This window comes from Dromiciops gliroides, chromosome 2, assembly GCF_019393635.1.
Source record: "Dromiciops gliroides isolate mDroGli1 chromosome 2, mDroGli1.pri, whole genome shotgun sequence".
NCBI lineage: Eukaryota > Metazoa > Chordata > Mammalia > Microbiotheria > Microbiotheriidae > Dromiciops > Dromiciops gliroides.
In genome coordinates, this window is record NC_057862.1 from 276,352,554 (window position 1) to 276,376,424 (window position 23,871).

Sequence of the window (23,871 nt, forward strand, 5' to 3'; positions counted from 1 at the left end):
GAGGTGCAGCCTTCTTAGAGGTGAGGAGGCCAGGAGACCAATGGGGGCTTCTCCATTTGCTTCCACACTCAAAAGTGAGCAGTCATGGAGAATATGTTTCACTTTGTCCCAGTCTCCCTTGTCATTTCTGAATAAAGAAAGACAGTCCCATTTCTACCTTTGACTTCCTCCTGTAGCCTCCTGTGATCATCTGGCAGCTTCAGAGAGTTATGGAGAGAGAGGTGCCTACAGTCCTACCAGTTTACACACTGAATTCAATTAAGTAGGAAGGTCTCAGTGACACTTTTCTGAAACTCTATTATTATTAATTACACTGAACACAGGAAAATCAAAGCTGGGTACTTTCTGTCCTGTTTTCTTCTATGCTATTAAATACAAAGCCATGCCCACATTGTTCAATTGAAAGCTCCAATTCTTTTCAGCTTTAGTGATTTATCCTTTCATCTCCTTAATAGCTCAGTTGGTAAATTCCATTAATTGTTTATTCTACTAATGATACCTCCCATTTCTACAGAATTCTAAAGTTTATAAGGCACTTTCCTCATAACAATCCTGGGAAGAAGATAGTTTGAGCATTACCAGAGAAGGCAAGAGAAGTCAGAGCCTGGATCTGAACCAAAATTATTTTTCACTATGCCTCCATGCTGTTTGGTCGGTGTAAGGGCTAGAATTTATTATAACTTTATTCTCTGACCTTTGTTTTTTTGAACAGAGCAGCATTTCCCAGAGGTGATGCTGGGGGAAGAATTTCTGAGCCTTAGTCTGGACCAGGTGTGTAGCTTAATATCCAGTGACAAGCTTACAGTATCTTCGGAAGAAAAGGTAAACAGTAACCCCAGGCAAGGGTTTGGGATGGGGAGAATGACCTTAATGTTGTTTTTTTAAATTAAAATTTTTATTGGTATCTTTTGTTTTAACATTTCCTTTATTTCTCAATGTGTCTCTCTACTCCTGAAACCAACACTTATGTAGCAAATAATAAAAAAAGAAAATTAAAACTGTTTAGCAAAATTAACTCAGTACCAAGTCCAACATTATATTTAATGTTTCATAACTATAGTTTGCCATCTTTAAAGAAAGGAGGAGGAAATGCATCTGTCTCTTTTGAGGCTAGTAATACTCATTATAATTATATACATATAATATATAATATAACAATATACCAATATATGTATAATTAGGTTATAATTATATTTGTATTGTTATATATCATATGTTATATATGGTATAATTTATATGTGTGTGTGTGGATACTATATATATATATATACACACACACACACATATATAAGTACAATATTTGTTCAGTCGTTTTTAGTCTTGTCTAACTCTTTGTGACCCCATTTGGGGTTTTCTTGGCAAAGATACTGGAGTGGTTTGCCATCTCCTTCTCCAGTTCATTTTACAGATGGGGAAACTGAGGAAATCAGGGTCAAGTGACTTGTTCAGGGTCTCATAGTTGATAAATGTCTGAGGCTAGACTTAAGATAAGTATTATGCACTGTGCCACCTAGCTGCCCCTATTATATAGTATCTATCTATCTCTTTCTCTCTCTCTATCTATCTACAGCAACCATAATTAATAATAAATTGTCTATTAATAATATGTGACAATATGTATTATATATAACATATGTAATAAACAGACAGAATTCAGTATTTTGTTGTTCTTTCCCTTTGTGTTATCATAGTCATTACATATATTGTTTATTTTACTTTGCTTTTGTTTACTTTTATTTTGTTCATGGAAGTCTTCTCATGCTTCAGTAATCATTGTGTTCATTGTTTCTTAACAGTAAAATCATATTCCATTACATTTATATACCACAATTTGTTTTAACTATTTCCCAGTTACTGGGCATCTGTCTACTTTGTTCCAGGAGTAACCTTTATGCTATGGCTTACTTTCTTTTCTGATTCTAGTTATTATTTTGTGATCTTGAGAAATAAAGGATGCCACCTCCAAAGTATAGATGAGTTTTATACAGCATTGGCCCTAATGGGGACTTTAGGACAACTCTTTGTTCATCCTCCGTGTTGCCACAATCTGGGCTGTGGGAGCAGGAAGGCAGCAGTTGGTGCCAGTGGTCTTAATGAGGACAACCACCTCTCTCCTACTCTGAGGCTTCCAGAATGTAGTAACTAGTCAATAATTAATAAACATTTGTTAAATGTCTACTATGTGCCAGGCACTGTGCTAAGTGTGGGGGATACTGATATGAAAAAGACAGTCCCTTAAGACTCCCCCTTAAGGAGCTCACAATCTAATGGGGGATGAGGACAACACACAAAAGAAAAGTGGGGAAAGGGGAGCTAAGTGGTGCAGGGTCATGGAGGAACCCTAAGTGAATGCAAACCAGGTGAACGAGATGTTTGAGGAGATGCCGGTCCTACTCCCCTCTTAAATAGAAAGGCTTATGGCCCTTCCCTCCAATCAAAGGGTCAGACAGGTACTGATAAGGGTATGAGTTCACAAGACTGATTGGATCTTGTAAAATGATGAGCTTTCCCAGTGATGAGTTATTTATAAATACTTTCGGCTGGTATGCCTAAATAGGCTCTTACATGGTGACTATTAAAATGATTATGTTGAAAGGAGGGAGAACAAGAAAATCCAGAGAAGTCTTGTTATGATGGAGGTGTGTGGCTCTGGGAAGTCCAGTTCTCTTCTGTGTCTGTGTTTTCACATGATGTGTTTCCCTGGGAAAGTTTTGTACATTAGACTGTACTATAAACTGCCTGAAGTCTTGGACACCGAGAACACCAAATGTCTGGTTAGAGACAAATTCTGTCATGAGGTCAGGTATAGTTGTGTCTTTAGGAACCTTTTCTGTCTATCTCTTGATGGTGTCTGTGCCAGAAGTCAGGTTTAGATGGTTGATAATTGCAAGGAGGCACATTTAATCGTTTTTTTTATTATTTGTTTGTTTTGTTTTTTGTTTTTGTTTTTAGTGAGGCATTTGGGGTTAAGTGACTTGCCCAGGGTCACACAGCTACTCAGTGTTATGTGTCTGAGGCCGGATTTGAACTCAGGTACTCCTGAATCCAGGGCCAGTGCTTTATCCACTGTGCCACCTAGCCGCTGCTGGATGAGTACTTCTTGAGTCTGTCATTGAGGGAATTCTGAGTTGGTTATAAACTAGACTAGATGGCCTCTGGGAATCTGTGATACTATGCCAAAGAGGGGCTGAAGCAAGAGTCAGATATAGGAATGAACAGTGACACCTGAAGCTCAGGTGAGATTTTGTATAGTTCTTCACCAAAGTGCTTAGCCAGACAGGTGACTACAAAATGTCTCTCCTACCCATAGTATACACAAGGCTAAGTGTTCACAAAGGGGAACCCCATGGATGAAAGTTGGAATGGTATGAGTTAAGGCCTTGATGGGGCTTTTGATCATGGAGGTTACCCAGCAATCTGTAGCTGAGTCTGCTGTATACTGAGGCTCCTTGGGCCATAGATCTAGGCAGTTAGGCAACAAGCACTTGCTAATATTCCAAGCACTATGCTAAGTGCTGGGGGTATAAGTACTAGTACTTCTTCCCTTAGGGAGCTTCAGTTCTTGTGGCAGGGGGACAGCATATAAGAGGGAGCTGAAGAGTTGGGGTGAACTAGATCTCGAATTAGAAGGTCATCTAGTTCAGCCTCCTCATTTTAAAGATGAGGAAATAGATGTCTGTTCAGGTTAGAGAATTGCTCAAATTCATGCAGAACTGTAGTATTCTTGCAGTTGGCATATATCAAGAGTTACAGCTCTGTTAGACATGGATAATCCGGGGCAGCTAGATGGTGCAGTGGATAGAGCACTGGCCCTGGATTCAGGAGTACCTGAGTTCAAAATCTGATCTCAGAAACTTAACACTTACTAGCTGTGTGACCCTGGGCAAGTCACTTAACCCCAGTTGCCTCACCAAAAAAAAAAAAAAAAAAGAATAGACATGGATAATACCTGGGATCAGGCCTAATGATGGTTGTCTCAACTCTAATTAGGATTTATTACATGTCTGCTGTTTATAAAACACTAAACTAGGTAGGCAGTCTCATGGTTTTGTAGAGGTTGTGACCTCTGGAATGTTGAAGGACTTGGGATTTCCTCAAAATGAGGCACTCTAGATGGGAGAACCCCCAGATTTCTCATAGACCCATCTGTGACTTAATAGATTAACTCTAGGGAGTTGACAGGAGCTCATGGTGATTAAGTGACTTGCCCAGGGTTATACAACTAGTAAGTGTCCTATATAGCATTTGCTATAAGTCTAGCATTTATTCACTCACAACACCATATTGCCACTATATGAGGCATACATATCTGTAACATTAGATCATCTCTATGGCTCCTTCAAGCTTGTATATTCTATTGTTATTGTTGCTAATGATAGGATTTTCATGTATACATGTAAAACCATTCCCTATTTAAAACATGCCACCAACACAGTAATATCAAGGACAAGTGATAAGAATGTGGCATTTTTTAGGGAGATGGTTCATGCCCATTATGGTTCTGTCTAGCCTTAAACCCATTATTATCTTTCCTAAATAGAAATAAGTATGGCTTCCAAGTTAAGGGAGTTGAGCTAAAACATTTTATTAGCCACTTGATTTACATGAATGACACCAAACTATAAAACCACTAAAAACACATACAATAGCTTTTGTGACATCAAATCTCATCCACAATATAAAAATGTCATTTGGGCTTGATAAGTGTTACATATAATAAGGAAAGAGACTGAAGGCTTTGAGCTTAACTCTGGAGGCCAAATTGAATCACGGATGAAGGTGATACTTATAAATACTTTGGTCTCCTCCAGGAAAGACAACTGTACATGAAACTTTCAAGGACAAATATATGGCTGAATATATTTTGTTTGTTTGTTTTTGTGGGGCAATGGGGGTTAAGTGACTTGCCCAGGGTCACACAGCTAGTAAGTGTCAAGTGTCTGAGGCCAGATTTGAACTCAGGTACTCCTGAATCCAGGGCCAGTGCTTTATCCACTGCACCATCTAGCTGCCCCTGCTGAATATATTAAAAGACTTCACTGGCACCCTGAGGTCAATGAATAATTGAAAGAACAGATTTAAAATAATGAATACCTATGTGATACCAGTCTTAGTATGTACTTTTGAAACTGTCAGAAAGTTTGAACCATAACAGATTTGGAAAATGTTATCGCAAAAGCCTATGCAATATTAACAAAACAAAGGGCTTATCATTCTAAGACAGCTATTGGAAGATTCTAGACCAAAAAAGAGTAAGGGGATTGATAGAGATTTTCAGAGCACATGGTAGACAGGCCAAGTAGGTAGTGCAAATATTGTCAGCCATATTTTCCACGGGAGCAGATTCTTTCCTTTGGATATCAACATTTTAGCAATGTGAACTCATATTAGCCTTTTATAGGATTCAGTAACACAGCAAGTAACCCTATCTAAACATTCAACAAATGAAAAAGTCTATGAAAAATAATCTCAAAAGGAATTGATTTGTAAGAGAAACACACTGGAAAAAGAATTTTAAATATAATCTAAAAAAAAAAAAGAAAAAAGTGCTAGTTTCTTTAGGATTCCACCATTAGGATATCTAAAATCAAAGTCCCAGGTGGAGAATCTTTTCAGGGACTTCCATAAATGTGAAGGGCCCATTTTATCCCAGATACATCCCAACACATAGAAAGTATTCTCCGGGCTCACTGTCCCAGAGTCAGGCTGGCTTCAGGGTTCTAGAGATAACCCCTGAGGGATGAAGATTTCTTTTTCTCTATTGATATTGCCTTGTGCCCCTTTCTGTTACAGTTATGCACTTCCACTGTTAACCTCCAGTGTAGTACTCTAGTTCCATTTAACCAATTCACTTTTTTTTTTTTAACCTCCCAGACTTCCTGGACCTTGGGTGGTTCATTCTTCTGATCTTTTGAAACTTACAGATTAATCTCTTTCACCTAGAGTGAAAGAACAAACACTGAGTTAAAGATCCAAGGTCTGTTTTTTTTTTAAATGTATAAGGTATTTTATTTTTTCCGTTACATGTAAAGATAGTTCTCAACTTTTGTTTATACAAACTTTACAATTTCAGATTTTTCTCCCTCCCTCCCCTCCCTCCCCCCTCCCCTAGACAGCAGGTAATCTGATATAGGTTATATCTATATATCTCTATAGATATAGATATAGATATATACACACACATATATATACACATAATAACATTAATCCTATTTCTGCATTAATCCTGTTACAAGAGAAAAAATCAGAGCAGTGATGCAAAACCTCAAAATAGAAAAAAAACCCAACAGCACCCAAAACAAAAGAAATAATATGGTTCAATCAGCATCTATATCCACAGTTCTTTCTTTCTTTTTTTTTTCTTGGATTTGGAGATCCTCTTCTATCATGAGTTCCCTGGAACTCTTCTGTACCATTGCATTGGTGAGAAGAATATAGTCCGTCACAGTAGGTCAACACTCAATGTTGATGATACTGTGTACAATGTTCTTCTGGTTCTGCTCATCTCCCTCATCATCAGCTCACGTAAGACCCTCCAGGTTTCTCTGAACTCTTCCTGCTCATCATTTCTTACAGCACAATAGTATTCCATTGTATTCATATACCACAACTTGTCCAGCCATTCCCCAATTGATGGGCACCCCCTCAACTTCCAATTCCTTGCTACCACGGAAAGACCAAGGCCTGTTTTTATAGGGTTACATGTTGGCATTGGAGGAAGAGGCCCCAAGAGCTCTCCCTTTACTTACAGCATAGTCAGCTGAAGTGGAGCCAGAGACCCCAGACCATCTTCAAATGGTCTCTGTAAAGCTGAGCTAACAGAACATGTTGACTCCCATACAGAGAGGCAGACTTGCAACTGTCACAGCCAAGCTGCTTCCTTCTCCGTCAAAGTCACAGAAACACAACATCTGGACATGGAAGGGACTGCAGAGGATTCTTTCTACATCATCCCTGACAATTGGTTATCCGGCCTTTCCTGGCAGTGGAGGGGAGCCTGGCCAGTGCCTTTTGTGTCATCTTCCACATGTCATGCCTGGTCTTAGGCTCTTCCGGCTTGACAGACCTTCAAGTACTTGCAGCATCTTCTCTCTCAACTTCCCACTTTCCTTCAACTCACATTGCTATGGCATGATAGGCCTAAATCCATGTTCCTATGCCTGTCATTTCTTTCATTCTGTATACAGTGCCTTTTTTTTGTGAGGCAATTGGGGTTAAGTGACTTGCCCGGGGTCACACAGCTAGTGAGTGTTAAGTGTCTGAGGCCGGATTTGAACTCAGGTACTCCTGACTACAAGGCCCCTGCTCTATCCCCTGCGCCACCTAGCTGCCCCTACAGGGCCTTTTTAATGTCATTTATGACCACATTAGTATTTTGGGCTCTCTTATATTTTTGAGTCATTAAGTTACTAAGTTCTCCCAAACCTCTGTATCTTTTTTAGATGAATTTCTATTTAGCTTTTCCTTGAGAAGTTTAATTTTTACTTTAGTGTATTTATCTATATCCCTACTAAATGTCATTGTATTAGCTCCAGCCTAACATTTTAGCCTCTCAAGATCACTATGGATATTATTTTGGTGCCTTGTTTGTTTTAGAGTTTTACAATTTTATTAATTTTTTTACAACTCTGATTTTTCCTTCTTTAATTTGTTTATTCTTAACTTTAACATGAAAAAAACATGAGCATTTCTATATACACAGTAGAACATAAAAAGAGGATTAAACATGAAACCATCACACAAAAAAGAATTCCTGACTTCAAGAGCCTCACATTGTACAGCAAGGGAGAGAGTTCTAATACATCAGGCACCTCTTTTCCTACCCAGCTGTACTAATTTTGAACTTCTTTGAATTCTCCATGCCTCCAGTAAACTCATCATTAAGAAATTCTCATCATCATCACACTTCTGCAGTACCCTCCCCTCTGTCCCTCTGATTGGAGGATGGAATCACAAACTCCTCCATATAAGAACAGGACGACTGGACTCCTGATTTCCCACCCAGGCTACACTTATTTGGAACTTTTTTTTGGTCTCTAGTAAACTAGTCTCTCCTCTCCACCTCCTGCCTTTACACTAGATCACTTCAGCATATATATTGATACTCCCTTAAATATCCCAACTTCCCAGATTTTCAATTTACTAATTTCCCTTGACCTCCTTTGCCCCACTTCAACCACACATAGAGAAGGTTGTATCCTTGATCTTGCCATCCCTCATAAAAGTTCCGTCCATGTTCATGAACTCTGAAATTCCTTTTATCATTCTGTCTTTCCCTCTGCCTTACAACCCTAAACACAGTTTCTTGTTCTCATTGTGACTTCCCATCCTTCCATGCCTCAGGCCTTCTTCAGGCCAAGAGCCCCTGCACCGACTATAAAGATGAGGCTCCTTTCCCCATCTTGACACTTGGTGAAACAGTTTAACTCTGCATTATCATTTACACACAAGTCCCTCATCCTCTTAGCATTGATCTTTTCCCATCAAAGCCCCAGTCTTAGATTATTTTCGTCATTCATCGCCTTTCCTCCTGCTCACATGCAGCAAGATGAAGATAGGGGAAAACAAATACAAAATCATGCTGACAGGGTCTACTACAAATTTATATTACACAATTTCACTGGGGCCCTTACTGAAGCAAGGCAGTCATTTTACTCTTTCCTAATCATTTCACTATCTTGTTCACTGCAACGACTTTTCCAGACCTTTTTATCCCTCTCCAACCTCCCATGGTTCCCTTCTTATCCCCCATCAGCTGAAAACCTTGCTCCATATCACAGTGAGAGCTACCTCCTCTCTGTCTCCCCCATGATCTCCTCTTTCACCCCATCTCAAATGAAAAGTGCTCTTCTCCTTGACAAGGCCAACCCATCTACATGCACAAATGATCTCATTCCATCCCATCTTCTCCAGCAAATTATCTCCTCTCATTCCCACTCTCACTAATCCTCCATCGATCCTCTTCTTTACCCAGTACAGCTAAAAACAACCACTATCTTTTTGTTGTTCTATTCCATCACTGCATTCTGAACATCAGCATTCCTGACACTTTTCTTAAATAATGTTGAAAATAACAATAATAAGGTTAGCTAATATTTATAAAGCACTTCCTCTGTGGCAGGCACTGTGCTAAGCACTTTAAAATTATCTCATTTGATCCTCACAACAGCCCTAGGAGGTAGGATTTGTTATTTTACCGTTGAGGAAACTGAAACCAATAGAAGTTAATTGAATTGCTCAGGGTCATACAACTAGTAAGTGTCTGAGGCCAGATTTGAACTCAGGTCTTCATGACTCCAGGCTTGGTGTTGTGCCACCAAGCTGTCCCACAGTTATAGAACTGAGCCACATTTTTGTATTCACCCTCTGTTGCCTATCCATGTTTCTATCTTTTGTGAGTTATTTGATGACTTCCTTGGGCATCCATTTCCATATCCTTATTGAAATTAGTGTTCTTTATGTCCTGAGAGCTTCCTAAGCTTCTGGTGCTGACTTTCCCTATAGAATTTTGTTGTTGTTGCTGTTCAATTGTTTCAGTTGTATCTGACCTTTCATGACCCCGTTTGGGGTTTTCTTGGCAAAGATATTGGAGTGGTTTTCCATTTCCTTCTCCAGCTCATTTTACAGGTGAGGAAACTGAGGCTAACAGTAAGTATCTGAGGCCAACTCAGGAAGATGCGTCTTCCTTGATTCAAACCCAGTGCTCTATCTATTGCACCATCTAGCTGCTTTATAATGTTAGCCTAGTATCCTGCCCATCTAATCTGAACCTTTTGAGATCTCTCTGAAATTCTATAGTGCATGTCAGACTATGCATAGGTTTCATTTCCTCTTCTATCAGAAATTATAAGATGTGCTAGTCACTTCCCCATAAAGTTCACATCCTTTCCTCACCTTAGACAATAAATAGTTACTTCCATTACTGTCCAGACTCGCCTCAGTGTGAATTAACTCTGTTGTAGAATCAGTTTTTCAGCATTTCATTGAGTGCTGAGCACTGTACTAGGCACTTGGGATACCAAAACATAAATGAAATGATCCCAGCCCTAAAGGAACTTATTTTCTTTGTGTACAACACATACGCATAAAAGTTTCAATGGGTTGTCCTCTTTATTGCCTTTATTCCTTTGTGTCATATTCTTCTAACCTCGGGATCAAGATCAGTTCGTTTTTTCTCCCCTTGGTTTTCGAATTGAAGTCCTTTTTCCATTAAAAAAAAAAAAAAGATAAACACTTCATTCTCAATGACAGCTTGGAGAGTGGAGAGGTGTGTTCCTTAAGCCACTTTACCTTCTCTTCAAGAGGGGAAGATAGTAGCCTATACTTAGAGCACATACTTGGCTATGACACAAAATATAAACATTGGGCCTCTGTACAGGCCATTGCAAAATTCTCCTTGCTATCCATACTTACTAAGTGATATCCTCAGTCCTTTGCCCTTTTTGTTAATAACTTCCCTGGATAAATGCTGTGGCAAATGGATAATAGTGCCTCCTCACTCTAGGTACCTCTTTGTACCTCATTAGTGCCTTGACAGTTAACACCCAATTACTTTTCCCTTGTTTTGCTAATCTCTCACTTTGTTTTACTGTCTTGTTGGACCTTCTTGGGTTGGGCCTAATGTCCTTATTTACAGGTCTGGGCTTACCAAATGATGAGTCGGTAGTTTCCATGCTTGCATTGATTTTTCAGCGTAAACACTAATGACTGTACCTAACAGTGAGTATGCAGAGACACTAGGAGAGTCCCTTGGTGAAATGGCTTACCCTGCTTCTCTCTGACCACCTGTGCACTTTTCCTTTTGTATTGACAGCTCTGTCTATTGGTGCTACTATGAGGTCTAGTTACAATTTAATTCTACCAAGTATTTTAATCATAATCCAAGAGATCACAGGGTATATATTTGAAAACTCCCTTTCCCTGTATCACTTCTATAATGAATCTATCACCTTCCAGATACTTTTGGGTCACCTTTTCTTCATCCTAGCCTCCAAACTTTGGGTCCTAGGTGAATTTTTCCCCCCAGTGCTAAAGTGTGTTTTAATTAGAGACAGATGTAAACAATTGCACAATCCTAAGTTTCCCATTGGCAATACAGATAGATAATACCATAACAAAAGAGTAATTGCTATTGATCTTATGTGCAGCTATACACTTGTGATATACCCTTAAAAGATGGAAAATCTTTGTTCTTTTAACTTTAACAAGGCACCATCAACCCATACACTAAATGTAAGCTAAATTTGTTTTATGCATTCTTTTTTATTATTTTATTTTTCTGGCGGGGCAATGAGGGTTAAGTGACCTGCCCACGGTCACACAGCTAGGAAGTGTCAAGTGTCTGAGGTCGGATTTGAACTCAGGTCCTCCTGAATCAAGAGCTGGTGCTTCATCCACTACGCCACCTAGCTGCTCCTGTTTTATGCATTCTTAACTTTTTTATTTGTAGTCAGTGTATAAATTTCTTTTTTTTAGATTTGTTTTTCTATTTTTTCAATCTGAAAAATGGAGACCATTTCCAAGAACTCCCTCATCTCCCTTCCTTCTCATCTCACTTTACCTAGATGGACAATAGATGGATTCCTCCACTATCTTTTCCTTTACTCTTGTCTCATATGAAAAGATAGCCCTTCTTCTTGTAAAGGAAAACCCTTCTATATGTACAAGTGATCCCATTCCATCCCATCTTCCCCAGTAGATTATTTCCTCTATCATTCCCCACTCTCACTAATCTTCATCACTCCCTGTCACTGGCTGTTTCTTTGCTACCTGCAAACATGCCCATGTCTCCCCTATCCTCAAGACTTTTCCTTAATCTGGCTGTCTCCCTTCTCCCTTTCATGACTAAACTCTTTGAGAAGGCTGTCTACAATTTGTGCCTTTGTTCCCTTTTCTCTCACTCTCTGAAATCTGGCTTCTGACCTCATCATTCAACTGAAACTACCCTCTCCATTGTTACCAATGATCTTTTTTTTTTTTAATTTAATATTTATTTATTTATTTTTAGTGAGGCAATTGGGGTTAAGTGACCTGCCCAGGGTCACACAGCTAGTAAGTGTCAAGTGTCTGAATCTGGATTTGAACTCATGTCCTCCCGAATCCAGGGCCGGTGCTCTATCCACTGCTCCACCTAGCTGCCTCACCAATGATCTCTTAATTGCCAAGTCTAATGGCCTTTTCTCAATCTTCATCCTTGACCTTTCTGCAGCTTCTGACACTGTCCATCACCCATTTTTCCTTGATACTCTCTTCTTTTGAGGTTGGCTCTTCCTCCTACCTGTCTGACCACTCCTCAGTCATCTCTGTTGTATCTTTTTCCAGGTTGTACCTACTAACCTTGGGTATCTCCTGCAGCTCTGTCTTGGGCCTTCTTCTTTCCTCCCTCTGTAGATCTTGGTTAACTCAAGATAATGCATTCAGTTATCATGTCTAAGCAAATGATTCTCAGATCTTTTTATCTAGCCCTAACCACTCTCCTGACCTCCAGTCTTGCATTTCCAACTGTCTATTAGACATATTGAACTGGGTGTTACATAGACGTCTTAAATTCAGCATGTCCAAAACTGAGCTCATTAATTCCTCCCCCCGCCTGACTTTCTCTCTTGTTAACTTTCCTATTACTGTCATGAGTAGCCTTAATGTTAGTGCCTTCCTGCTGTGATTATCTTCCAATTTGTCCTGTCTGTACCTAATTCTTTTTGCATTGTTGTCTTCCCTATTAGAATGTGAGCTCCTTTAGAAGAAACAGGGACTGTCTGTGTCTTTCTTTGTTATCTCCAGCCCTTAGCACAGTTCCTGGTACATAGTAACGGTCTGATAAATGCATGTTGATTTGCTTTGATTCCCTCAGCAGTGAATTTTCCTGCTTCCCACCTCCCCCACCTCCCCAGACCTGTCAACATTGAATTTTTCCATCTTCCATCTGCCAGTTTGACACATTAAAAGTGAAGCCTTGGTGTGATTTTAATTTCTATTTCTTAGATTATTAGTGATTTTGAATACTTTCTAGCTGACTATTGATAGTTTGGGCTTCTTTTTTTGAAAACTTCTTATTCATATCCTTTGACCAGTTTTCAATTGGGGGGATGCCTCTTAATTTATTTATTTATTTATTTTTTTAGTGAGGCAATTGGGGTTAAGTGACTTGCCCAGGGTCACACAGCTAATAAGTGTTAAGTGTCTGAGGTCGGATTTGAACTCAGGTACTCCTGACTCCAGGGCTGGTGTTCTATCCACTAAGCCACCTAGCTGCCCCAATGTCTCTTAATCTTACAGCTTTGTGTCAATTGTCTATAAATTTTAGATGTCAGGCATAGATCAGAGATTATGCAGATTTTATTCAGTCTATCTTCTTTTGGCAGCATTGCTTTTATCAGGGCTAAAGCTTTTTATTTACATAATCAAAATGATCCACATTTTCTTTTTTTCTTTTTTTGGTGGGTCAGGGCAATGAGGGTTGAGTGACTTGCCCAGGATCACACAGCTAGTAAGTGTCAAGTGTCTGAGGTCAAATTTGAACTCAGGTCCTCCTGAATCCAGGGCCAGTGCCTTTTCCACTGCGCCACCTAGCTGCCCCCTGATCCACTTTTCTTTTGTGATTTCCTCTCTAATGATTGCTAACATTAATTGAATGCTTTACAGTTTGCAAAGCAGTTTGCATACATTATCTCATTTGAGACTGGACAGCTCTGTGAGATAGGCCCTACAGGTGTGGTTGTCCTTGGAGGCAGCATGGAACCCTGGGAAGAGCTCTGGATTTGGAGTCAGATAACCTGTGGTTGAGTCCTAGCCATTTGTTATTACTCATGTGACCTTGGGCAAAGGGCAAGGCATTATTCTCTGTGAAATGAGGGGTGGACTCATTGGCTTCTTAAGTCGCTTGCAGCTGTATGTCTTGAGATTCCCCCTTTGATGGCTGAGATGATTGAGCCTCACCGAGGTTGTGTCTTGCCCATGCTTACAAGCTAGTAAGCACTTGGGGGAGGATTTGAACCTAGCTCTTCCTGATTTACTATTTAGCACCCACACTATCTAAGCTTCCTCTCCATATCATGATTTGTTAAGAATTTATCTATTACCTGCTGTTGTGAATGATACAGCTATACATAATATAATAATATAATAATGGTTATCCATTATGAATGAATGAATAAAAAACATTCATCTGTAAAATGAGGCTAATAATAGGGCCAAATGAGATCATAATAGTAAAACATTTGGCACAGAGTAGCCATTTCTGTTACTACTACTTCTGCTACTTACTATGTATAAATGGGGTTTCCTTCTTCCCCTGGAAATAGAATGTAAGCTTCTTAAGGTCAGTGCTGTGCCTGATGCATCATGAGAACTTAGTAATTTTTGTAGATTGATTGGCATCTGACCATGCCATTTCTCCTTCTTTCCTTTTTCATGGTTTCACTTTATATTTTTGGCCTTTTGTACCATATAAATCAGCGTGGTATGGTGTATAGTGTATTGGGTTTTGAATCAGGGGAAGAGTCATTTTACCTTCCCCGTAAAATGAGTTAGTTGGACCAAATAGCTCCTGAGGCTTAAAATCTTTGATCCTATGAAATCTAGTGTCTGGCACTTACTATCTCTGTGACATCCTCTGTGTGATTAAGTAAACCACTTAGTCTCTCACAGTTCCCTAGAGTTTATATATCATAAGGTCACAGATGTGAGATCTGTATAGTCTTTGCATCTACAGATGTGATATGCTTTGGTGGAGGTAGTTCTCATAGTAGGAGTTCCCCATGCTGATGAAACCATAGATCTATTGTATATTGCATGCGAATCTTCTAGGAACATCTTAAACACAGTTTTGTTTACCCTTCCAACATTGATGATTTTTGTGAGCAAAAAGGTTGGGAGATAGGGCAGCTCTGCGTTATTCTATTGGTCATTCAGTCAGATTATGATACATCCTTTGGCATAGGTCTCTGAATGATTGTGAAACCACCTTTGCAACAGGTGTACAACTTGGTGAGAAATCTAAGAGGAAAACCCTTTTTAATCTCTGTGCCTTTGAACAAGTTCGCCTTTGTACCTGGGATGAATTCCCCCCTCACCCCCACCTCTCAGAATCCCTAGCTTCTTTCAGATTTCAGCTCAAATGCTAAATGCCACCTCTTACATGAGGCCTTTCCTTGTCTTTCCAGTTGCTGGCGCCTTACTCGGAATTGCCTTGTATGTATTTTGTGCTTATTTTTCTTATAAACCTATGTCTAATTAGCTCCGTGGTAGAATGCAGGCTTCTTGAGGTCAGGGACTCTTTGCTTTTTACTTTATCTCTTCATTAATTAGCACAGCACCTGGCACATAGTGGACACTTAAAAAATATCTTTGATTCAATTGATTGATTAATTTTGAGGCAAGGGCAAAATTGGATTTTGTACTTGGTGCTCAATTTGAGCACCTAATGATGGGCATCCATGTTCTGCCTTGTACTGGCTACCACTTTTCATTAATGATACTCTTTGGGATTTCCCTGACTAGTGTGTAGTATTTTATCTAATTTTATGACATCCTTATCTTTTCACCCAGCATGTCTATCAATTCTTCCAGCACCTTAGAGACCTCTGTGCAAAGCTGGAGAAATGTGAGTTACAAGAGGAAATGAAATTTCTTGAGTCTCTGTTAGGTACCTTGAAAGGTGATTGCCATTGATGACTATATATTGCCCACAAAAGTTTAGGCTTCTTGGTATTAGCAGAGAACCTCCTGTCGAGTCTCTTCTATGCCAGTGTTCCTGTGAGAGGGTAGTGGTTTGCATTAGACCCCAGTGGTTCACCTAGCCTTTGACCAGCAATGTGTTAGATGTGCCTTAGTGTGAATTGGTCCTTTGTGTTAGAATCAGTCTTTCTTTCTTTTTTTGGTGAGGCAATTGGGGTTAAGTGACTTCCCCAGGGTCACACAGCTAGTAAGTGTCAAGTGTCTGAGGCCAAATTTGAACTCAGGTCCTCCTGACTCCAGGACCAGTGCTCTATCCACTGTGCCACCTAGCTGCCCCTAGAATCAGTCTTTCAATTAAGAAGTATTTATTAAGCTGCTCTTATGTTCCAGTTTATTTTCTATGTCTATCACATGTAGGCATATAAATATGTAAAGAATAAATAACACCAGCAGCTGGGGGAACCCCTCTCCTCAATGATTTTTCCCCCTGAACTGAAAGCAATCCATCCCTGATATTTCTCCCAGTGCCGTCCCTGGACCTCTCCTTTGCATCTTAGTTGTTGGTCTACATATAGGAGCTGGTGCTTGGGCTGAGATTTGAAGGGAATGACAGAGTCTAATAGCAGAAGTGAGGAGAGAGAATATTCCAGGAGTTGGGGGGACAGCTTGGGCAGAGGTGTGGACATGGGAGAGAGAGAGTATGAGCAACAGCAAGAAAATCAGTTTGACTAGACCATCGACTGCAGAAGGGGAGTGATGTATGCAACACTGGAAAAGTAGGTGGAAACCAAGTTGGGACAGTCTTTAAATGCCAAAAAGGAGTTTGTATTTGACCCTAGAGAGTACAGAGGACAGCAAGGCAGTTGTAGCACTTTGTGTGTATGAATGTAAAGCCCAGTAGAGGGAAGAGACCCTGGGAACTTTAGCTCAGGTAGTTCTCACTGCCTCTTGCCCACAAAGCCCTGTGCTCCTTTTCTGAGCTGGATCTTGCAGGCTGCCCTCTTGCCTTCAGAGTGAATTAGCTAGAGAATAAGAGGACCCCAGCCTTAGGGGTCAAGGGCCCAGATGAGCTAGACAGGAGCTTTAACTCCCAGAGTGGAGCCTCAGTCTTTCTTCAAAGGGACAGCTGCTCCTTGAAGCTCTCCGGGCCCTGTTTCTCAGAACCACTCAGAGACAATTAGAAAAGAAATAGTTTTGGACTTGGATACAAGCCGAGGCCAGCTCAGAATATGGGAATGATTTAAATTTCTGCCAGAGAGTAAAAACAGATGTGATGAATCAGAGGGCTGAGCAGTAGAGTTGCTTAGTCCTTTGCCTCTCTTCTTTGATTTGTTCTTAATTTTTTTAAAGGATCGTGGGGCTAGTAGAAGTTTCAGAATTAATAGTGATATAATTATGTCCCTGCAGTAGATTTAACCAAGATCCAAAAAACCAAGGTATTTCCCCACATGTCCTTTCAGCAACAGGATGTGTTAATGGGATCAGAGCTAAGCCTGAAATAGAAAGTCCATTTATGTATCCGCCTCTTAAGACTCAAGAGTTCTTGCCATGGCCCAAGAAAGCCACTGTGATCCAGGGACTGAGTGACAAACTCTTTGGAATTCTCACAGTTGATGCAGAGCTTGAAAGAAAAGGGAAAAAGAGCACTCACAGCCAAGGACGCCTGGGTTTTGGTCCAGACCGTGCTGCTGATTTTCTCTGGGACTGTGGAAAGTTATTTGGGTTTCCATTTCCTCAACTGGGAAGTGAATTCCTACTTCACGGGGATGTTGTATCCTCCTTCATGACCCAACAATGCATTTCTAAAATTCTACAGAGATGGGTCTGTTGAGATATTTTAAGTGGAAAGGGTTCAGACCCATGGGCCTATGGTCAGGAAGAAATTGATTTTGCCCTTAAAAACGAGGTTTTTGTTGAATGAAAATTGTGATGTATTTATATTATAGCAGATATTTATTAAGTGTCTTGTTTCTGGGGCATATATAAAGTTGAGGTAAGACATAGCCTTAAGATCACAGCTCACAGGCTTGTGGGGAGATAGGTGCACCAATAACTAAAATGCATACTATTGCATTAAAAACCACAAATAAAGTGCTTTGTAAGATCTAAGTGTCAATAATGTTACTGATCAGGCTTCGTGGAGGAAATGGCATTTGAGCATGACTTTCAAGAATAGGTAGGACTATAGGGGACATAGAGGAGGAGGGATAGCATTTGGTCCATCAATTAACAAGCACATATCAAGCCCCTACAATGTTGTGCGTTGTGCCAGACACTAGGATGCAGCTACAAAGAATGAAACAATTTTGTTCTGAAAGAGCTTCCACTTCTTCTGAGGGAGACAACAAGTATCCATATATTTATGTGCAAAATAAATATAATGAGAATAAATACAAGTTAGGGAGGGCACTGGGAGTTGGGGGTATTATCATGAAGGGCTTTATGTAGAAGGCGGTACTTTGAGCTATGTCTTGAAGGGAGAGAGGAAGCCTGTGAGGTAGAGGTAAGGAAGATGTGTATATTCCAGTCATGGAAGATGTCCGGTGCAAAGACCTGGGGAATGGGGTAAAGACAGGTGTGTGTGTGTGTGTGTGTGTGCTCATGCGCACGCACGCATGTGCGCACGCCTACACACAGTGTATTTGAGGAAAAACAAGGACAGTTAGGTTGGATTGTAAGAATATGAGAAGGAGAGTAATGCAGAATGAGACTGGAAAGGTAGGGTGGGGCAGAATCTAAAGGTTTTTAAAAGCTAGCCATTCTTGGTCTAAGCAACTCATGGAAGTGAGAAAATACAATATGGCAGAAGATGGTGCAGTGGACTTGGAGTCAGGAAGGTCTGTGTTCAAATTCAGATTCAGACACTTATTAGCTGTGTGATCCAGGGCAAGTCACTTAGTATCTATTTGTTTCAATTCCTTATCTGTAAAATGGGGACACACTGGAGAAGGAAATGGGGAACCACTCCAGTATCTTTGCCAAGAAAACTCCATGGACAGAGTCCATGAGATGATTTAGAGCTGAACATGCCTGAACAACTGAACAACAGCAACTTTGAACAAGTCACTCCCTGAGTCTCAGATTCCTTCTTTTTGCTTAGAGATAAAAGTCCTGGGCTTTCCTGTCTTTCTTTTTTTTAGTGAGGCAGTTGGGGTTAAGTGACTTGCCCAGGGTCACACAGCTAGTAAGTGTTAAGTGTCTGAGGCCAGATTTGAACTCAGGTACTCCTGACTCCAGGGCCGGTGCTCTATCCACTGTGCCACCTAGCTGCCCCTTTCCTGTCTTTCTTAATGCTTTGCCTTCAGTCACCAACTGGAAGTCATGGAATTCAAGCTAGCAGCATGATGCTTCTCTCCCAGAGAGGATTCTTCCTCTTGCTTTCCTGGTGTCATCATTGGCCTGCCTTGGTGTCACTGCCAGTCGGCCCCGGTGTTGTCCCCAGCCAGCCTCAGTCATTGCTGGCCCTGGTGTCACTGTTGGTCAGCCTCATTGTTGTCACCAACCATCCTCAGTGTTGTCACCAGCCAGCCATGGTGTTGTTGCCAGCTTACTCTGGAGTGTGGCCACATGACTTTTAGCACCAGCAGTGCTTGGCATCCAGAGCTCTGAGCTGCAGCAGTGCAATGCCTGCCCCAGCTGTGGTCTGGGCAAGGGCATGGAGGAAATATCTGAATTCTGAGCTTGTTGGTTTTGCTGTAGCAGAGACCCAGGCCAGCTGACTTGCTCCTCTGCCTTTTTCCGAGGTCAGCAGTTTGAGCTGCTGAATTCATAGCCTGCAAGCATTGTTTGGCTTGGGACCCCTCCTTGTTGCTCTTTTACAACTCTCTTTGCGGACAAATTGGCAGGAACTCCTAGTAGGGAAGTTTTGAGTTTCTCTTTGGGATGACAGTTAGGCTGCCCCCTCCTGGCTCTTTTCAGCTGTCCTGAACCAGTTGACTGCTTAGCTGCTGCCCAGCATCACATGATGCTTTGGAGGGACTGCTGTATCCTAGGTGGCACAAAGGTCACAACTGGCAAATAGCTTGGATGCATTACTCTCTCACTTCTCTTTTAATCTTTCCTTGTCTGCTTCTCTCCCTCATCCTAAAAAACAAAACCAAGCCTTCACTTCATCCATCCATCTGTGCTACCTGCCATCCCATATCTCTCCTCCCTTTTGTGGCTAAACTCTTTGAGAAGGTTGTCTACAGCTGGTGTTTATCACTCTGTTCTTACCTCTCTACAGTCTGGCTTCTGACCTCATCATTCAACTGAAATCCCTCTCTTCAAAGTTATCGACATCTCGTTGTTCTCAAATCTAATGGCCTTTTCTCATCCTTCTTGATCTCGCTGAAGTTTTTGACACTATGGATCACCCCTTTCTTCATGGTAGCCATTCCCATGACATCACTGTCTCCTTGTTCTCCTTTGACCTCTGTAATCACTCCTCTGGCTCCTTTGCCTTCATCCAAGCCATGGCAACTAAGGGTGGATGTCGCATAGGTCTCTATCCTTGACCCTCTTCTCGCTCTGTACCTTTCACTTGATGATTTTTTTTTTAAGTGAGGCAATTGGGGTTAAGTGACTTGCCCAAGGTCACACAGCCAGTAAGTATCAAGTGTCTGAGGCTGGATTTGAACTCAGGTACTCTGGACTCCAGGGCTGGTGCTTTATCCACTCTGCCACCTAGCTGCCCCCCCCACTTGATGATCTTTATCAGCTCCCATAGATTAAACAATCTTCTTCAAGCTGAGGATTCTCAAGTTTACTTTTCCAGCTCTGACTTGTCTGCTGACCTCCAGTCTTGCATCTACAACTGCCTTTTGGACATCTTAAACTGAATGTCCAATAGACATCTTTTTTTTTTTTTTGGTGAGGCAGTTGGGGTTAAGTGACTTGCCCAGGGTCACACAGCTAGTAAGTGTTAAGTGTCTGAGGCCGGATTTGAACTCAGGTACTCCTGAATCCAGGGCCAGTACTCTATCCACTGTGCCACCTGGTTGCCTCTCCAATAGATATCTATCTCAATATGTCCCAAACTGAACTCACTTATCTTTCCCCCAAACCCTCCTCCCTTCTGAACTTCCCTATTACTGCCTAAAGCAGTGTAATTCTCCCAAGTAGGTTTAAAACCTAGGTGTCATCTTCCACTCCCCACTCTCTCACTTCCCATATCCAAACTGTTGCCAAGGCTTGTCAATTTTACCTCTGCATCATCTCTTGAATATGCCTCCTTCTCTTCTTCGACATGGCCGCCTCTGGTGCAAGTCCTCTTCTCCTCATGCAAAGGTAATTATTGTGGTAGCCTGTTGGTGTGTCTGCACCTGCCTCAAGTGTCTCCTCATTCCTGTCCATGCTCCATTCAGCTGTCAAAGTGATCTTCCTAAAGTGCAAGTCGGCCTGGTCATGTCATCTCCCACCCTGTTACCTCTCGTATCAAATACAAAATCCTCTGTTTGGTGTCCAGCGCTCTTCATGACCTCCAGTCCCCCTTCCTTTCCAGTCTCCTTGCACACTCTGGCTCCCCATGTCCTCTGTGATCCACTGACACTGGCCTCCTTGCTTCTCCTAGCCAGACACTCCATTCTCCAGATTCTGGACATTTTCACTGACTGTCTCCATGCTTGGAATGCTCCTTGCCCTCATCTTGGGCTTCCTTCAAGTCCCAGCTAAAATCCCACCTATTCATTCATTCATTCATTCATTTATTTGTTTGTTTGTTTGTTTATTTTTAGTGAAGCAATTGGGGTTAAGTGACTTGCCCAGGGTCACACAGCTAGTAAGTGTCAAGTGTCTGAGGCCGGATTTGAACTCAGGTACTTCTGACTCTAGGGATGGTGCTCCATCCACTGCGCCACCTAGCTGCCCCGTAAAATCCCACCTTTTATAGGCTGCCTTTTCCCCCTCCCAATTTCCTCTGTTTATCATTTCCAATTCATCCTGTTTTTAGCTTATTTGTACATAGTTGTTTACAGGTTGTTTCCCCCATTAGACTTCGAGCTTCTTGAGAGCGGGGATTATGTGTTGCCTTTCTTTCCCCCCCAGTGCTTAGCAAGGTGTCTGGCACATAATAGATACTTAGTAAATGCTTATTGATTGACTAACTGGTAGACAGTATTCCTATTTTTAGAAAGACCAAAGCCAGGCTGTGTAGACTTCTAAGAGCTTTTACCATGGGCAGACAACCAGATTTGTGGCTTCGACTGTACAGAAAGTTGAGGTGGGTGAAAGCTAATACAGATATATGCAAGCTTCTTTGATCCTGGAACTGATCTGAGGAATCTGCAAGGGTTATTCTTGTTTCTTGCAGAGATATCCTCAGTATTTAAAAAGGAAAGAGGTGGATAAAGCACTGTCCTTGGATTCAGAAGAACCTGAGTTCAAATCTGGCCTCAGACACTTGACACTTACTAACTGTGTGACCCTGAGCAAGTCACTTAATCCTCATTGCCCCACAAAAAAAAAAAAAAGAAAAGAAAAGAAAAGAAAAGATGCAGGTCGTTGATGGGATGGGCCATGTTAGATGGAGTTAGATTTTGATTAGAGCCAGCCTCTGGCCTTCTAGGGCAGAAAGGTTCAAGGTTTAGTCTGCTGCCACTACCTTTCCTTCTTACACCCCTCCCTCTTACACCCCAGCTGAAGAAGAGGTGAATATAACGGGTTTCCTCTAGTTAGTGGGCAAGTACTCCACAGAAAGGCTCCCTCTCCTTCCCTTAAAGGAGGGGATGCTGTTTTAGATTAAGGAGATCTCAGAGTCATCACCCCAGAAAACCTAAAACACACATGCTTCAAGTGATTGCCCTCTTTGTAATCAGCCTATTTGTTGCACTCGGGGGCAGGAGGGACAGTTATCCTCATAGATGATTTGATTATCCCCATTTTACAGATGAAGAAACTGAGGTAGAGAGAGGTTAATTGGCTTACCCAAGGTCACACACTAAGCTACCTAGTTAGATGTAAGTATTTTTCTATTTTTTTCTATTTTAATATAGCAAGTACATTTTTTTTAAAGCTATGCCCATATATATGGCTTTTATTTTTCATTACCTGCATTTCTGAATAAATCAATGGCACAGTAGAGTGCTGGGCCTGGAGTCAGAAAGACCTGAATTCAAAGCCATCCTCATATATTTCCTAGTGTGATGAGTAAAACTATATGTGGTCTCCTTATTTCTGTCCCGAGATGGGGAAAATTAGCTTGGGTTTCTAATATATTGCTACTTTTAAATGAGAAGCTTTAGCACCAGTTTTGGGGCATTAAGCATTTATTAAAGTATATTAGATATTAGTAAAGAGAGATAGCACATGGCTCAGAAAGTTAGGAAAGCCCAGCTAGGATAGAGGAGGATAGAGAAAAAGGCACCACCACCTATGAGTCTTACTCCAAAAAAGGAAGACCCTCTGTCTCTGTGAGTGGAAGCTTCCTTTGGGTCTGGCTGGATGAGAGGTGGTCCCTACACACTGCTCTAAGCTAATTGGCCAGCATCACCCAAATCCATTGGTTCACTGGACTTGAGGGCAGTCCATGAGCAGAATGTGCTGAGGTCAGAGCTCAGAGAACACACCCTCTGAGGGCCAGGCCCTCAGGTAGGTGTGGTTTCAAATAAGTCAACTTCAAGTGAATTAATCAGCAAAAGCCAATCAAATCAATCTCAATATTATCCTCTTGAGCAGGAGTCTCTGGGCATCCCATTATTTTCTCACACTAGCTGTATGACCCTGGACAAGTCACTCTGTATCAGTTTCCTCAACTATGAAATGGGGATAGTAATATCACCTACCCCCCCAGACTTATTGTGAAGGTCAAATGAAACAATATTTAGTATTTCGTTCAGTGACTGGCCCTTAATAAATTCAAGTTCCCTCTCCCTCTCTCCACCCAACAAGTTATCTCTTGTAACAATGAATACAAAAAGAAAGAAAAAATGCCATCCCAGCAAAGCTAATCAGGACATGATTGACAATATACGCAATATTCCATAATCAGGGTTCCCCACCTTTGCAAAGAAGGGAAGGCATTTCCTCTTCTCTTCTGGTACCAAGCTTGGTCATTATAATTATAAAATGTTCTGTCTAATTCCTGTTCCCCCCCCACCCTCATTTCCATTGCCTTTGTCATTGTGTATATTGTTTTCCTTGTTTTGCTTACTTCATTCTACATCAGTTCACATAAGGGCTCACCTCAGAACTGTACCAGGAAAGAGTGGGTCCCCTCAG

At 41.2% G+C, this 23,871-nt stretch overlaps 1 protein-coding gene across 3 annotated transcripts in view; it reads left to right on the forward strand.

The window, feature by feature from the left end:
- The window catches only part of KLHL3 (kelch like family member 3), a 164,118-nt gene that overhangs the window by 78,278 nt on the left and 61,969 nt on the right, over positions 1-23,871 (forward strand). For all 3 annotated transcript variants that reach the window (XM_043985377.1, XM_043985376.1, XM_043985375.1), the window contains one exon: positions 713-822. In XM_043985377.1, coding sequence (XP_043841312.1) covers positions 713-822 — 110 coding nt within the window. The remainder of the gene's footprint in view (positions 1-712; positions 823-23,871) is intronic.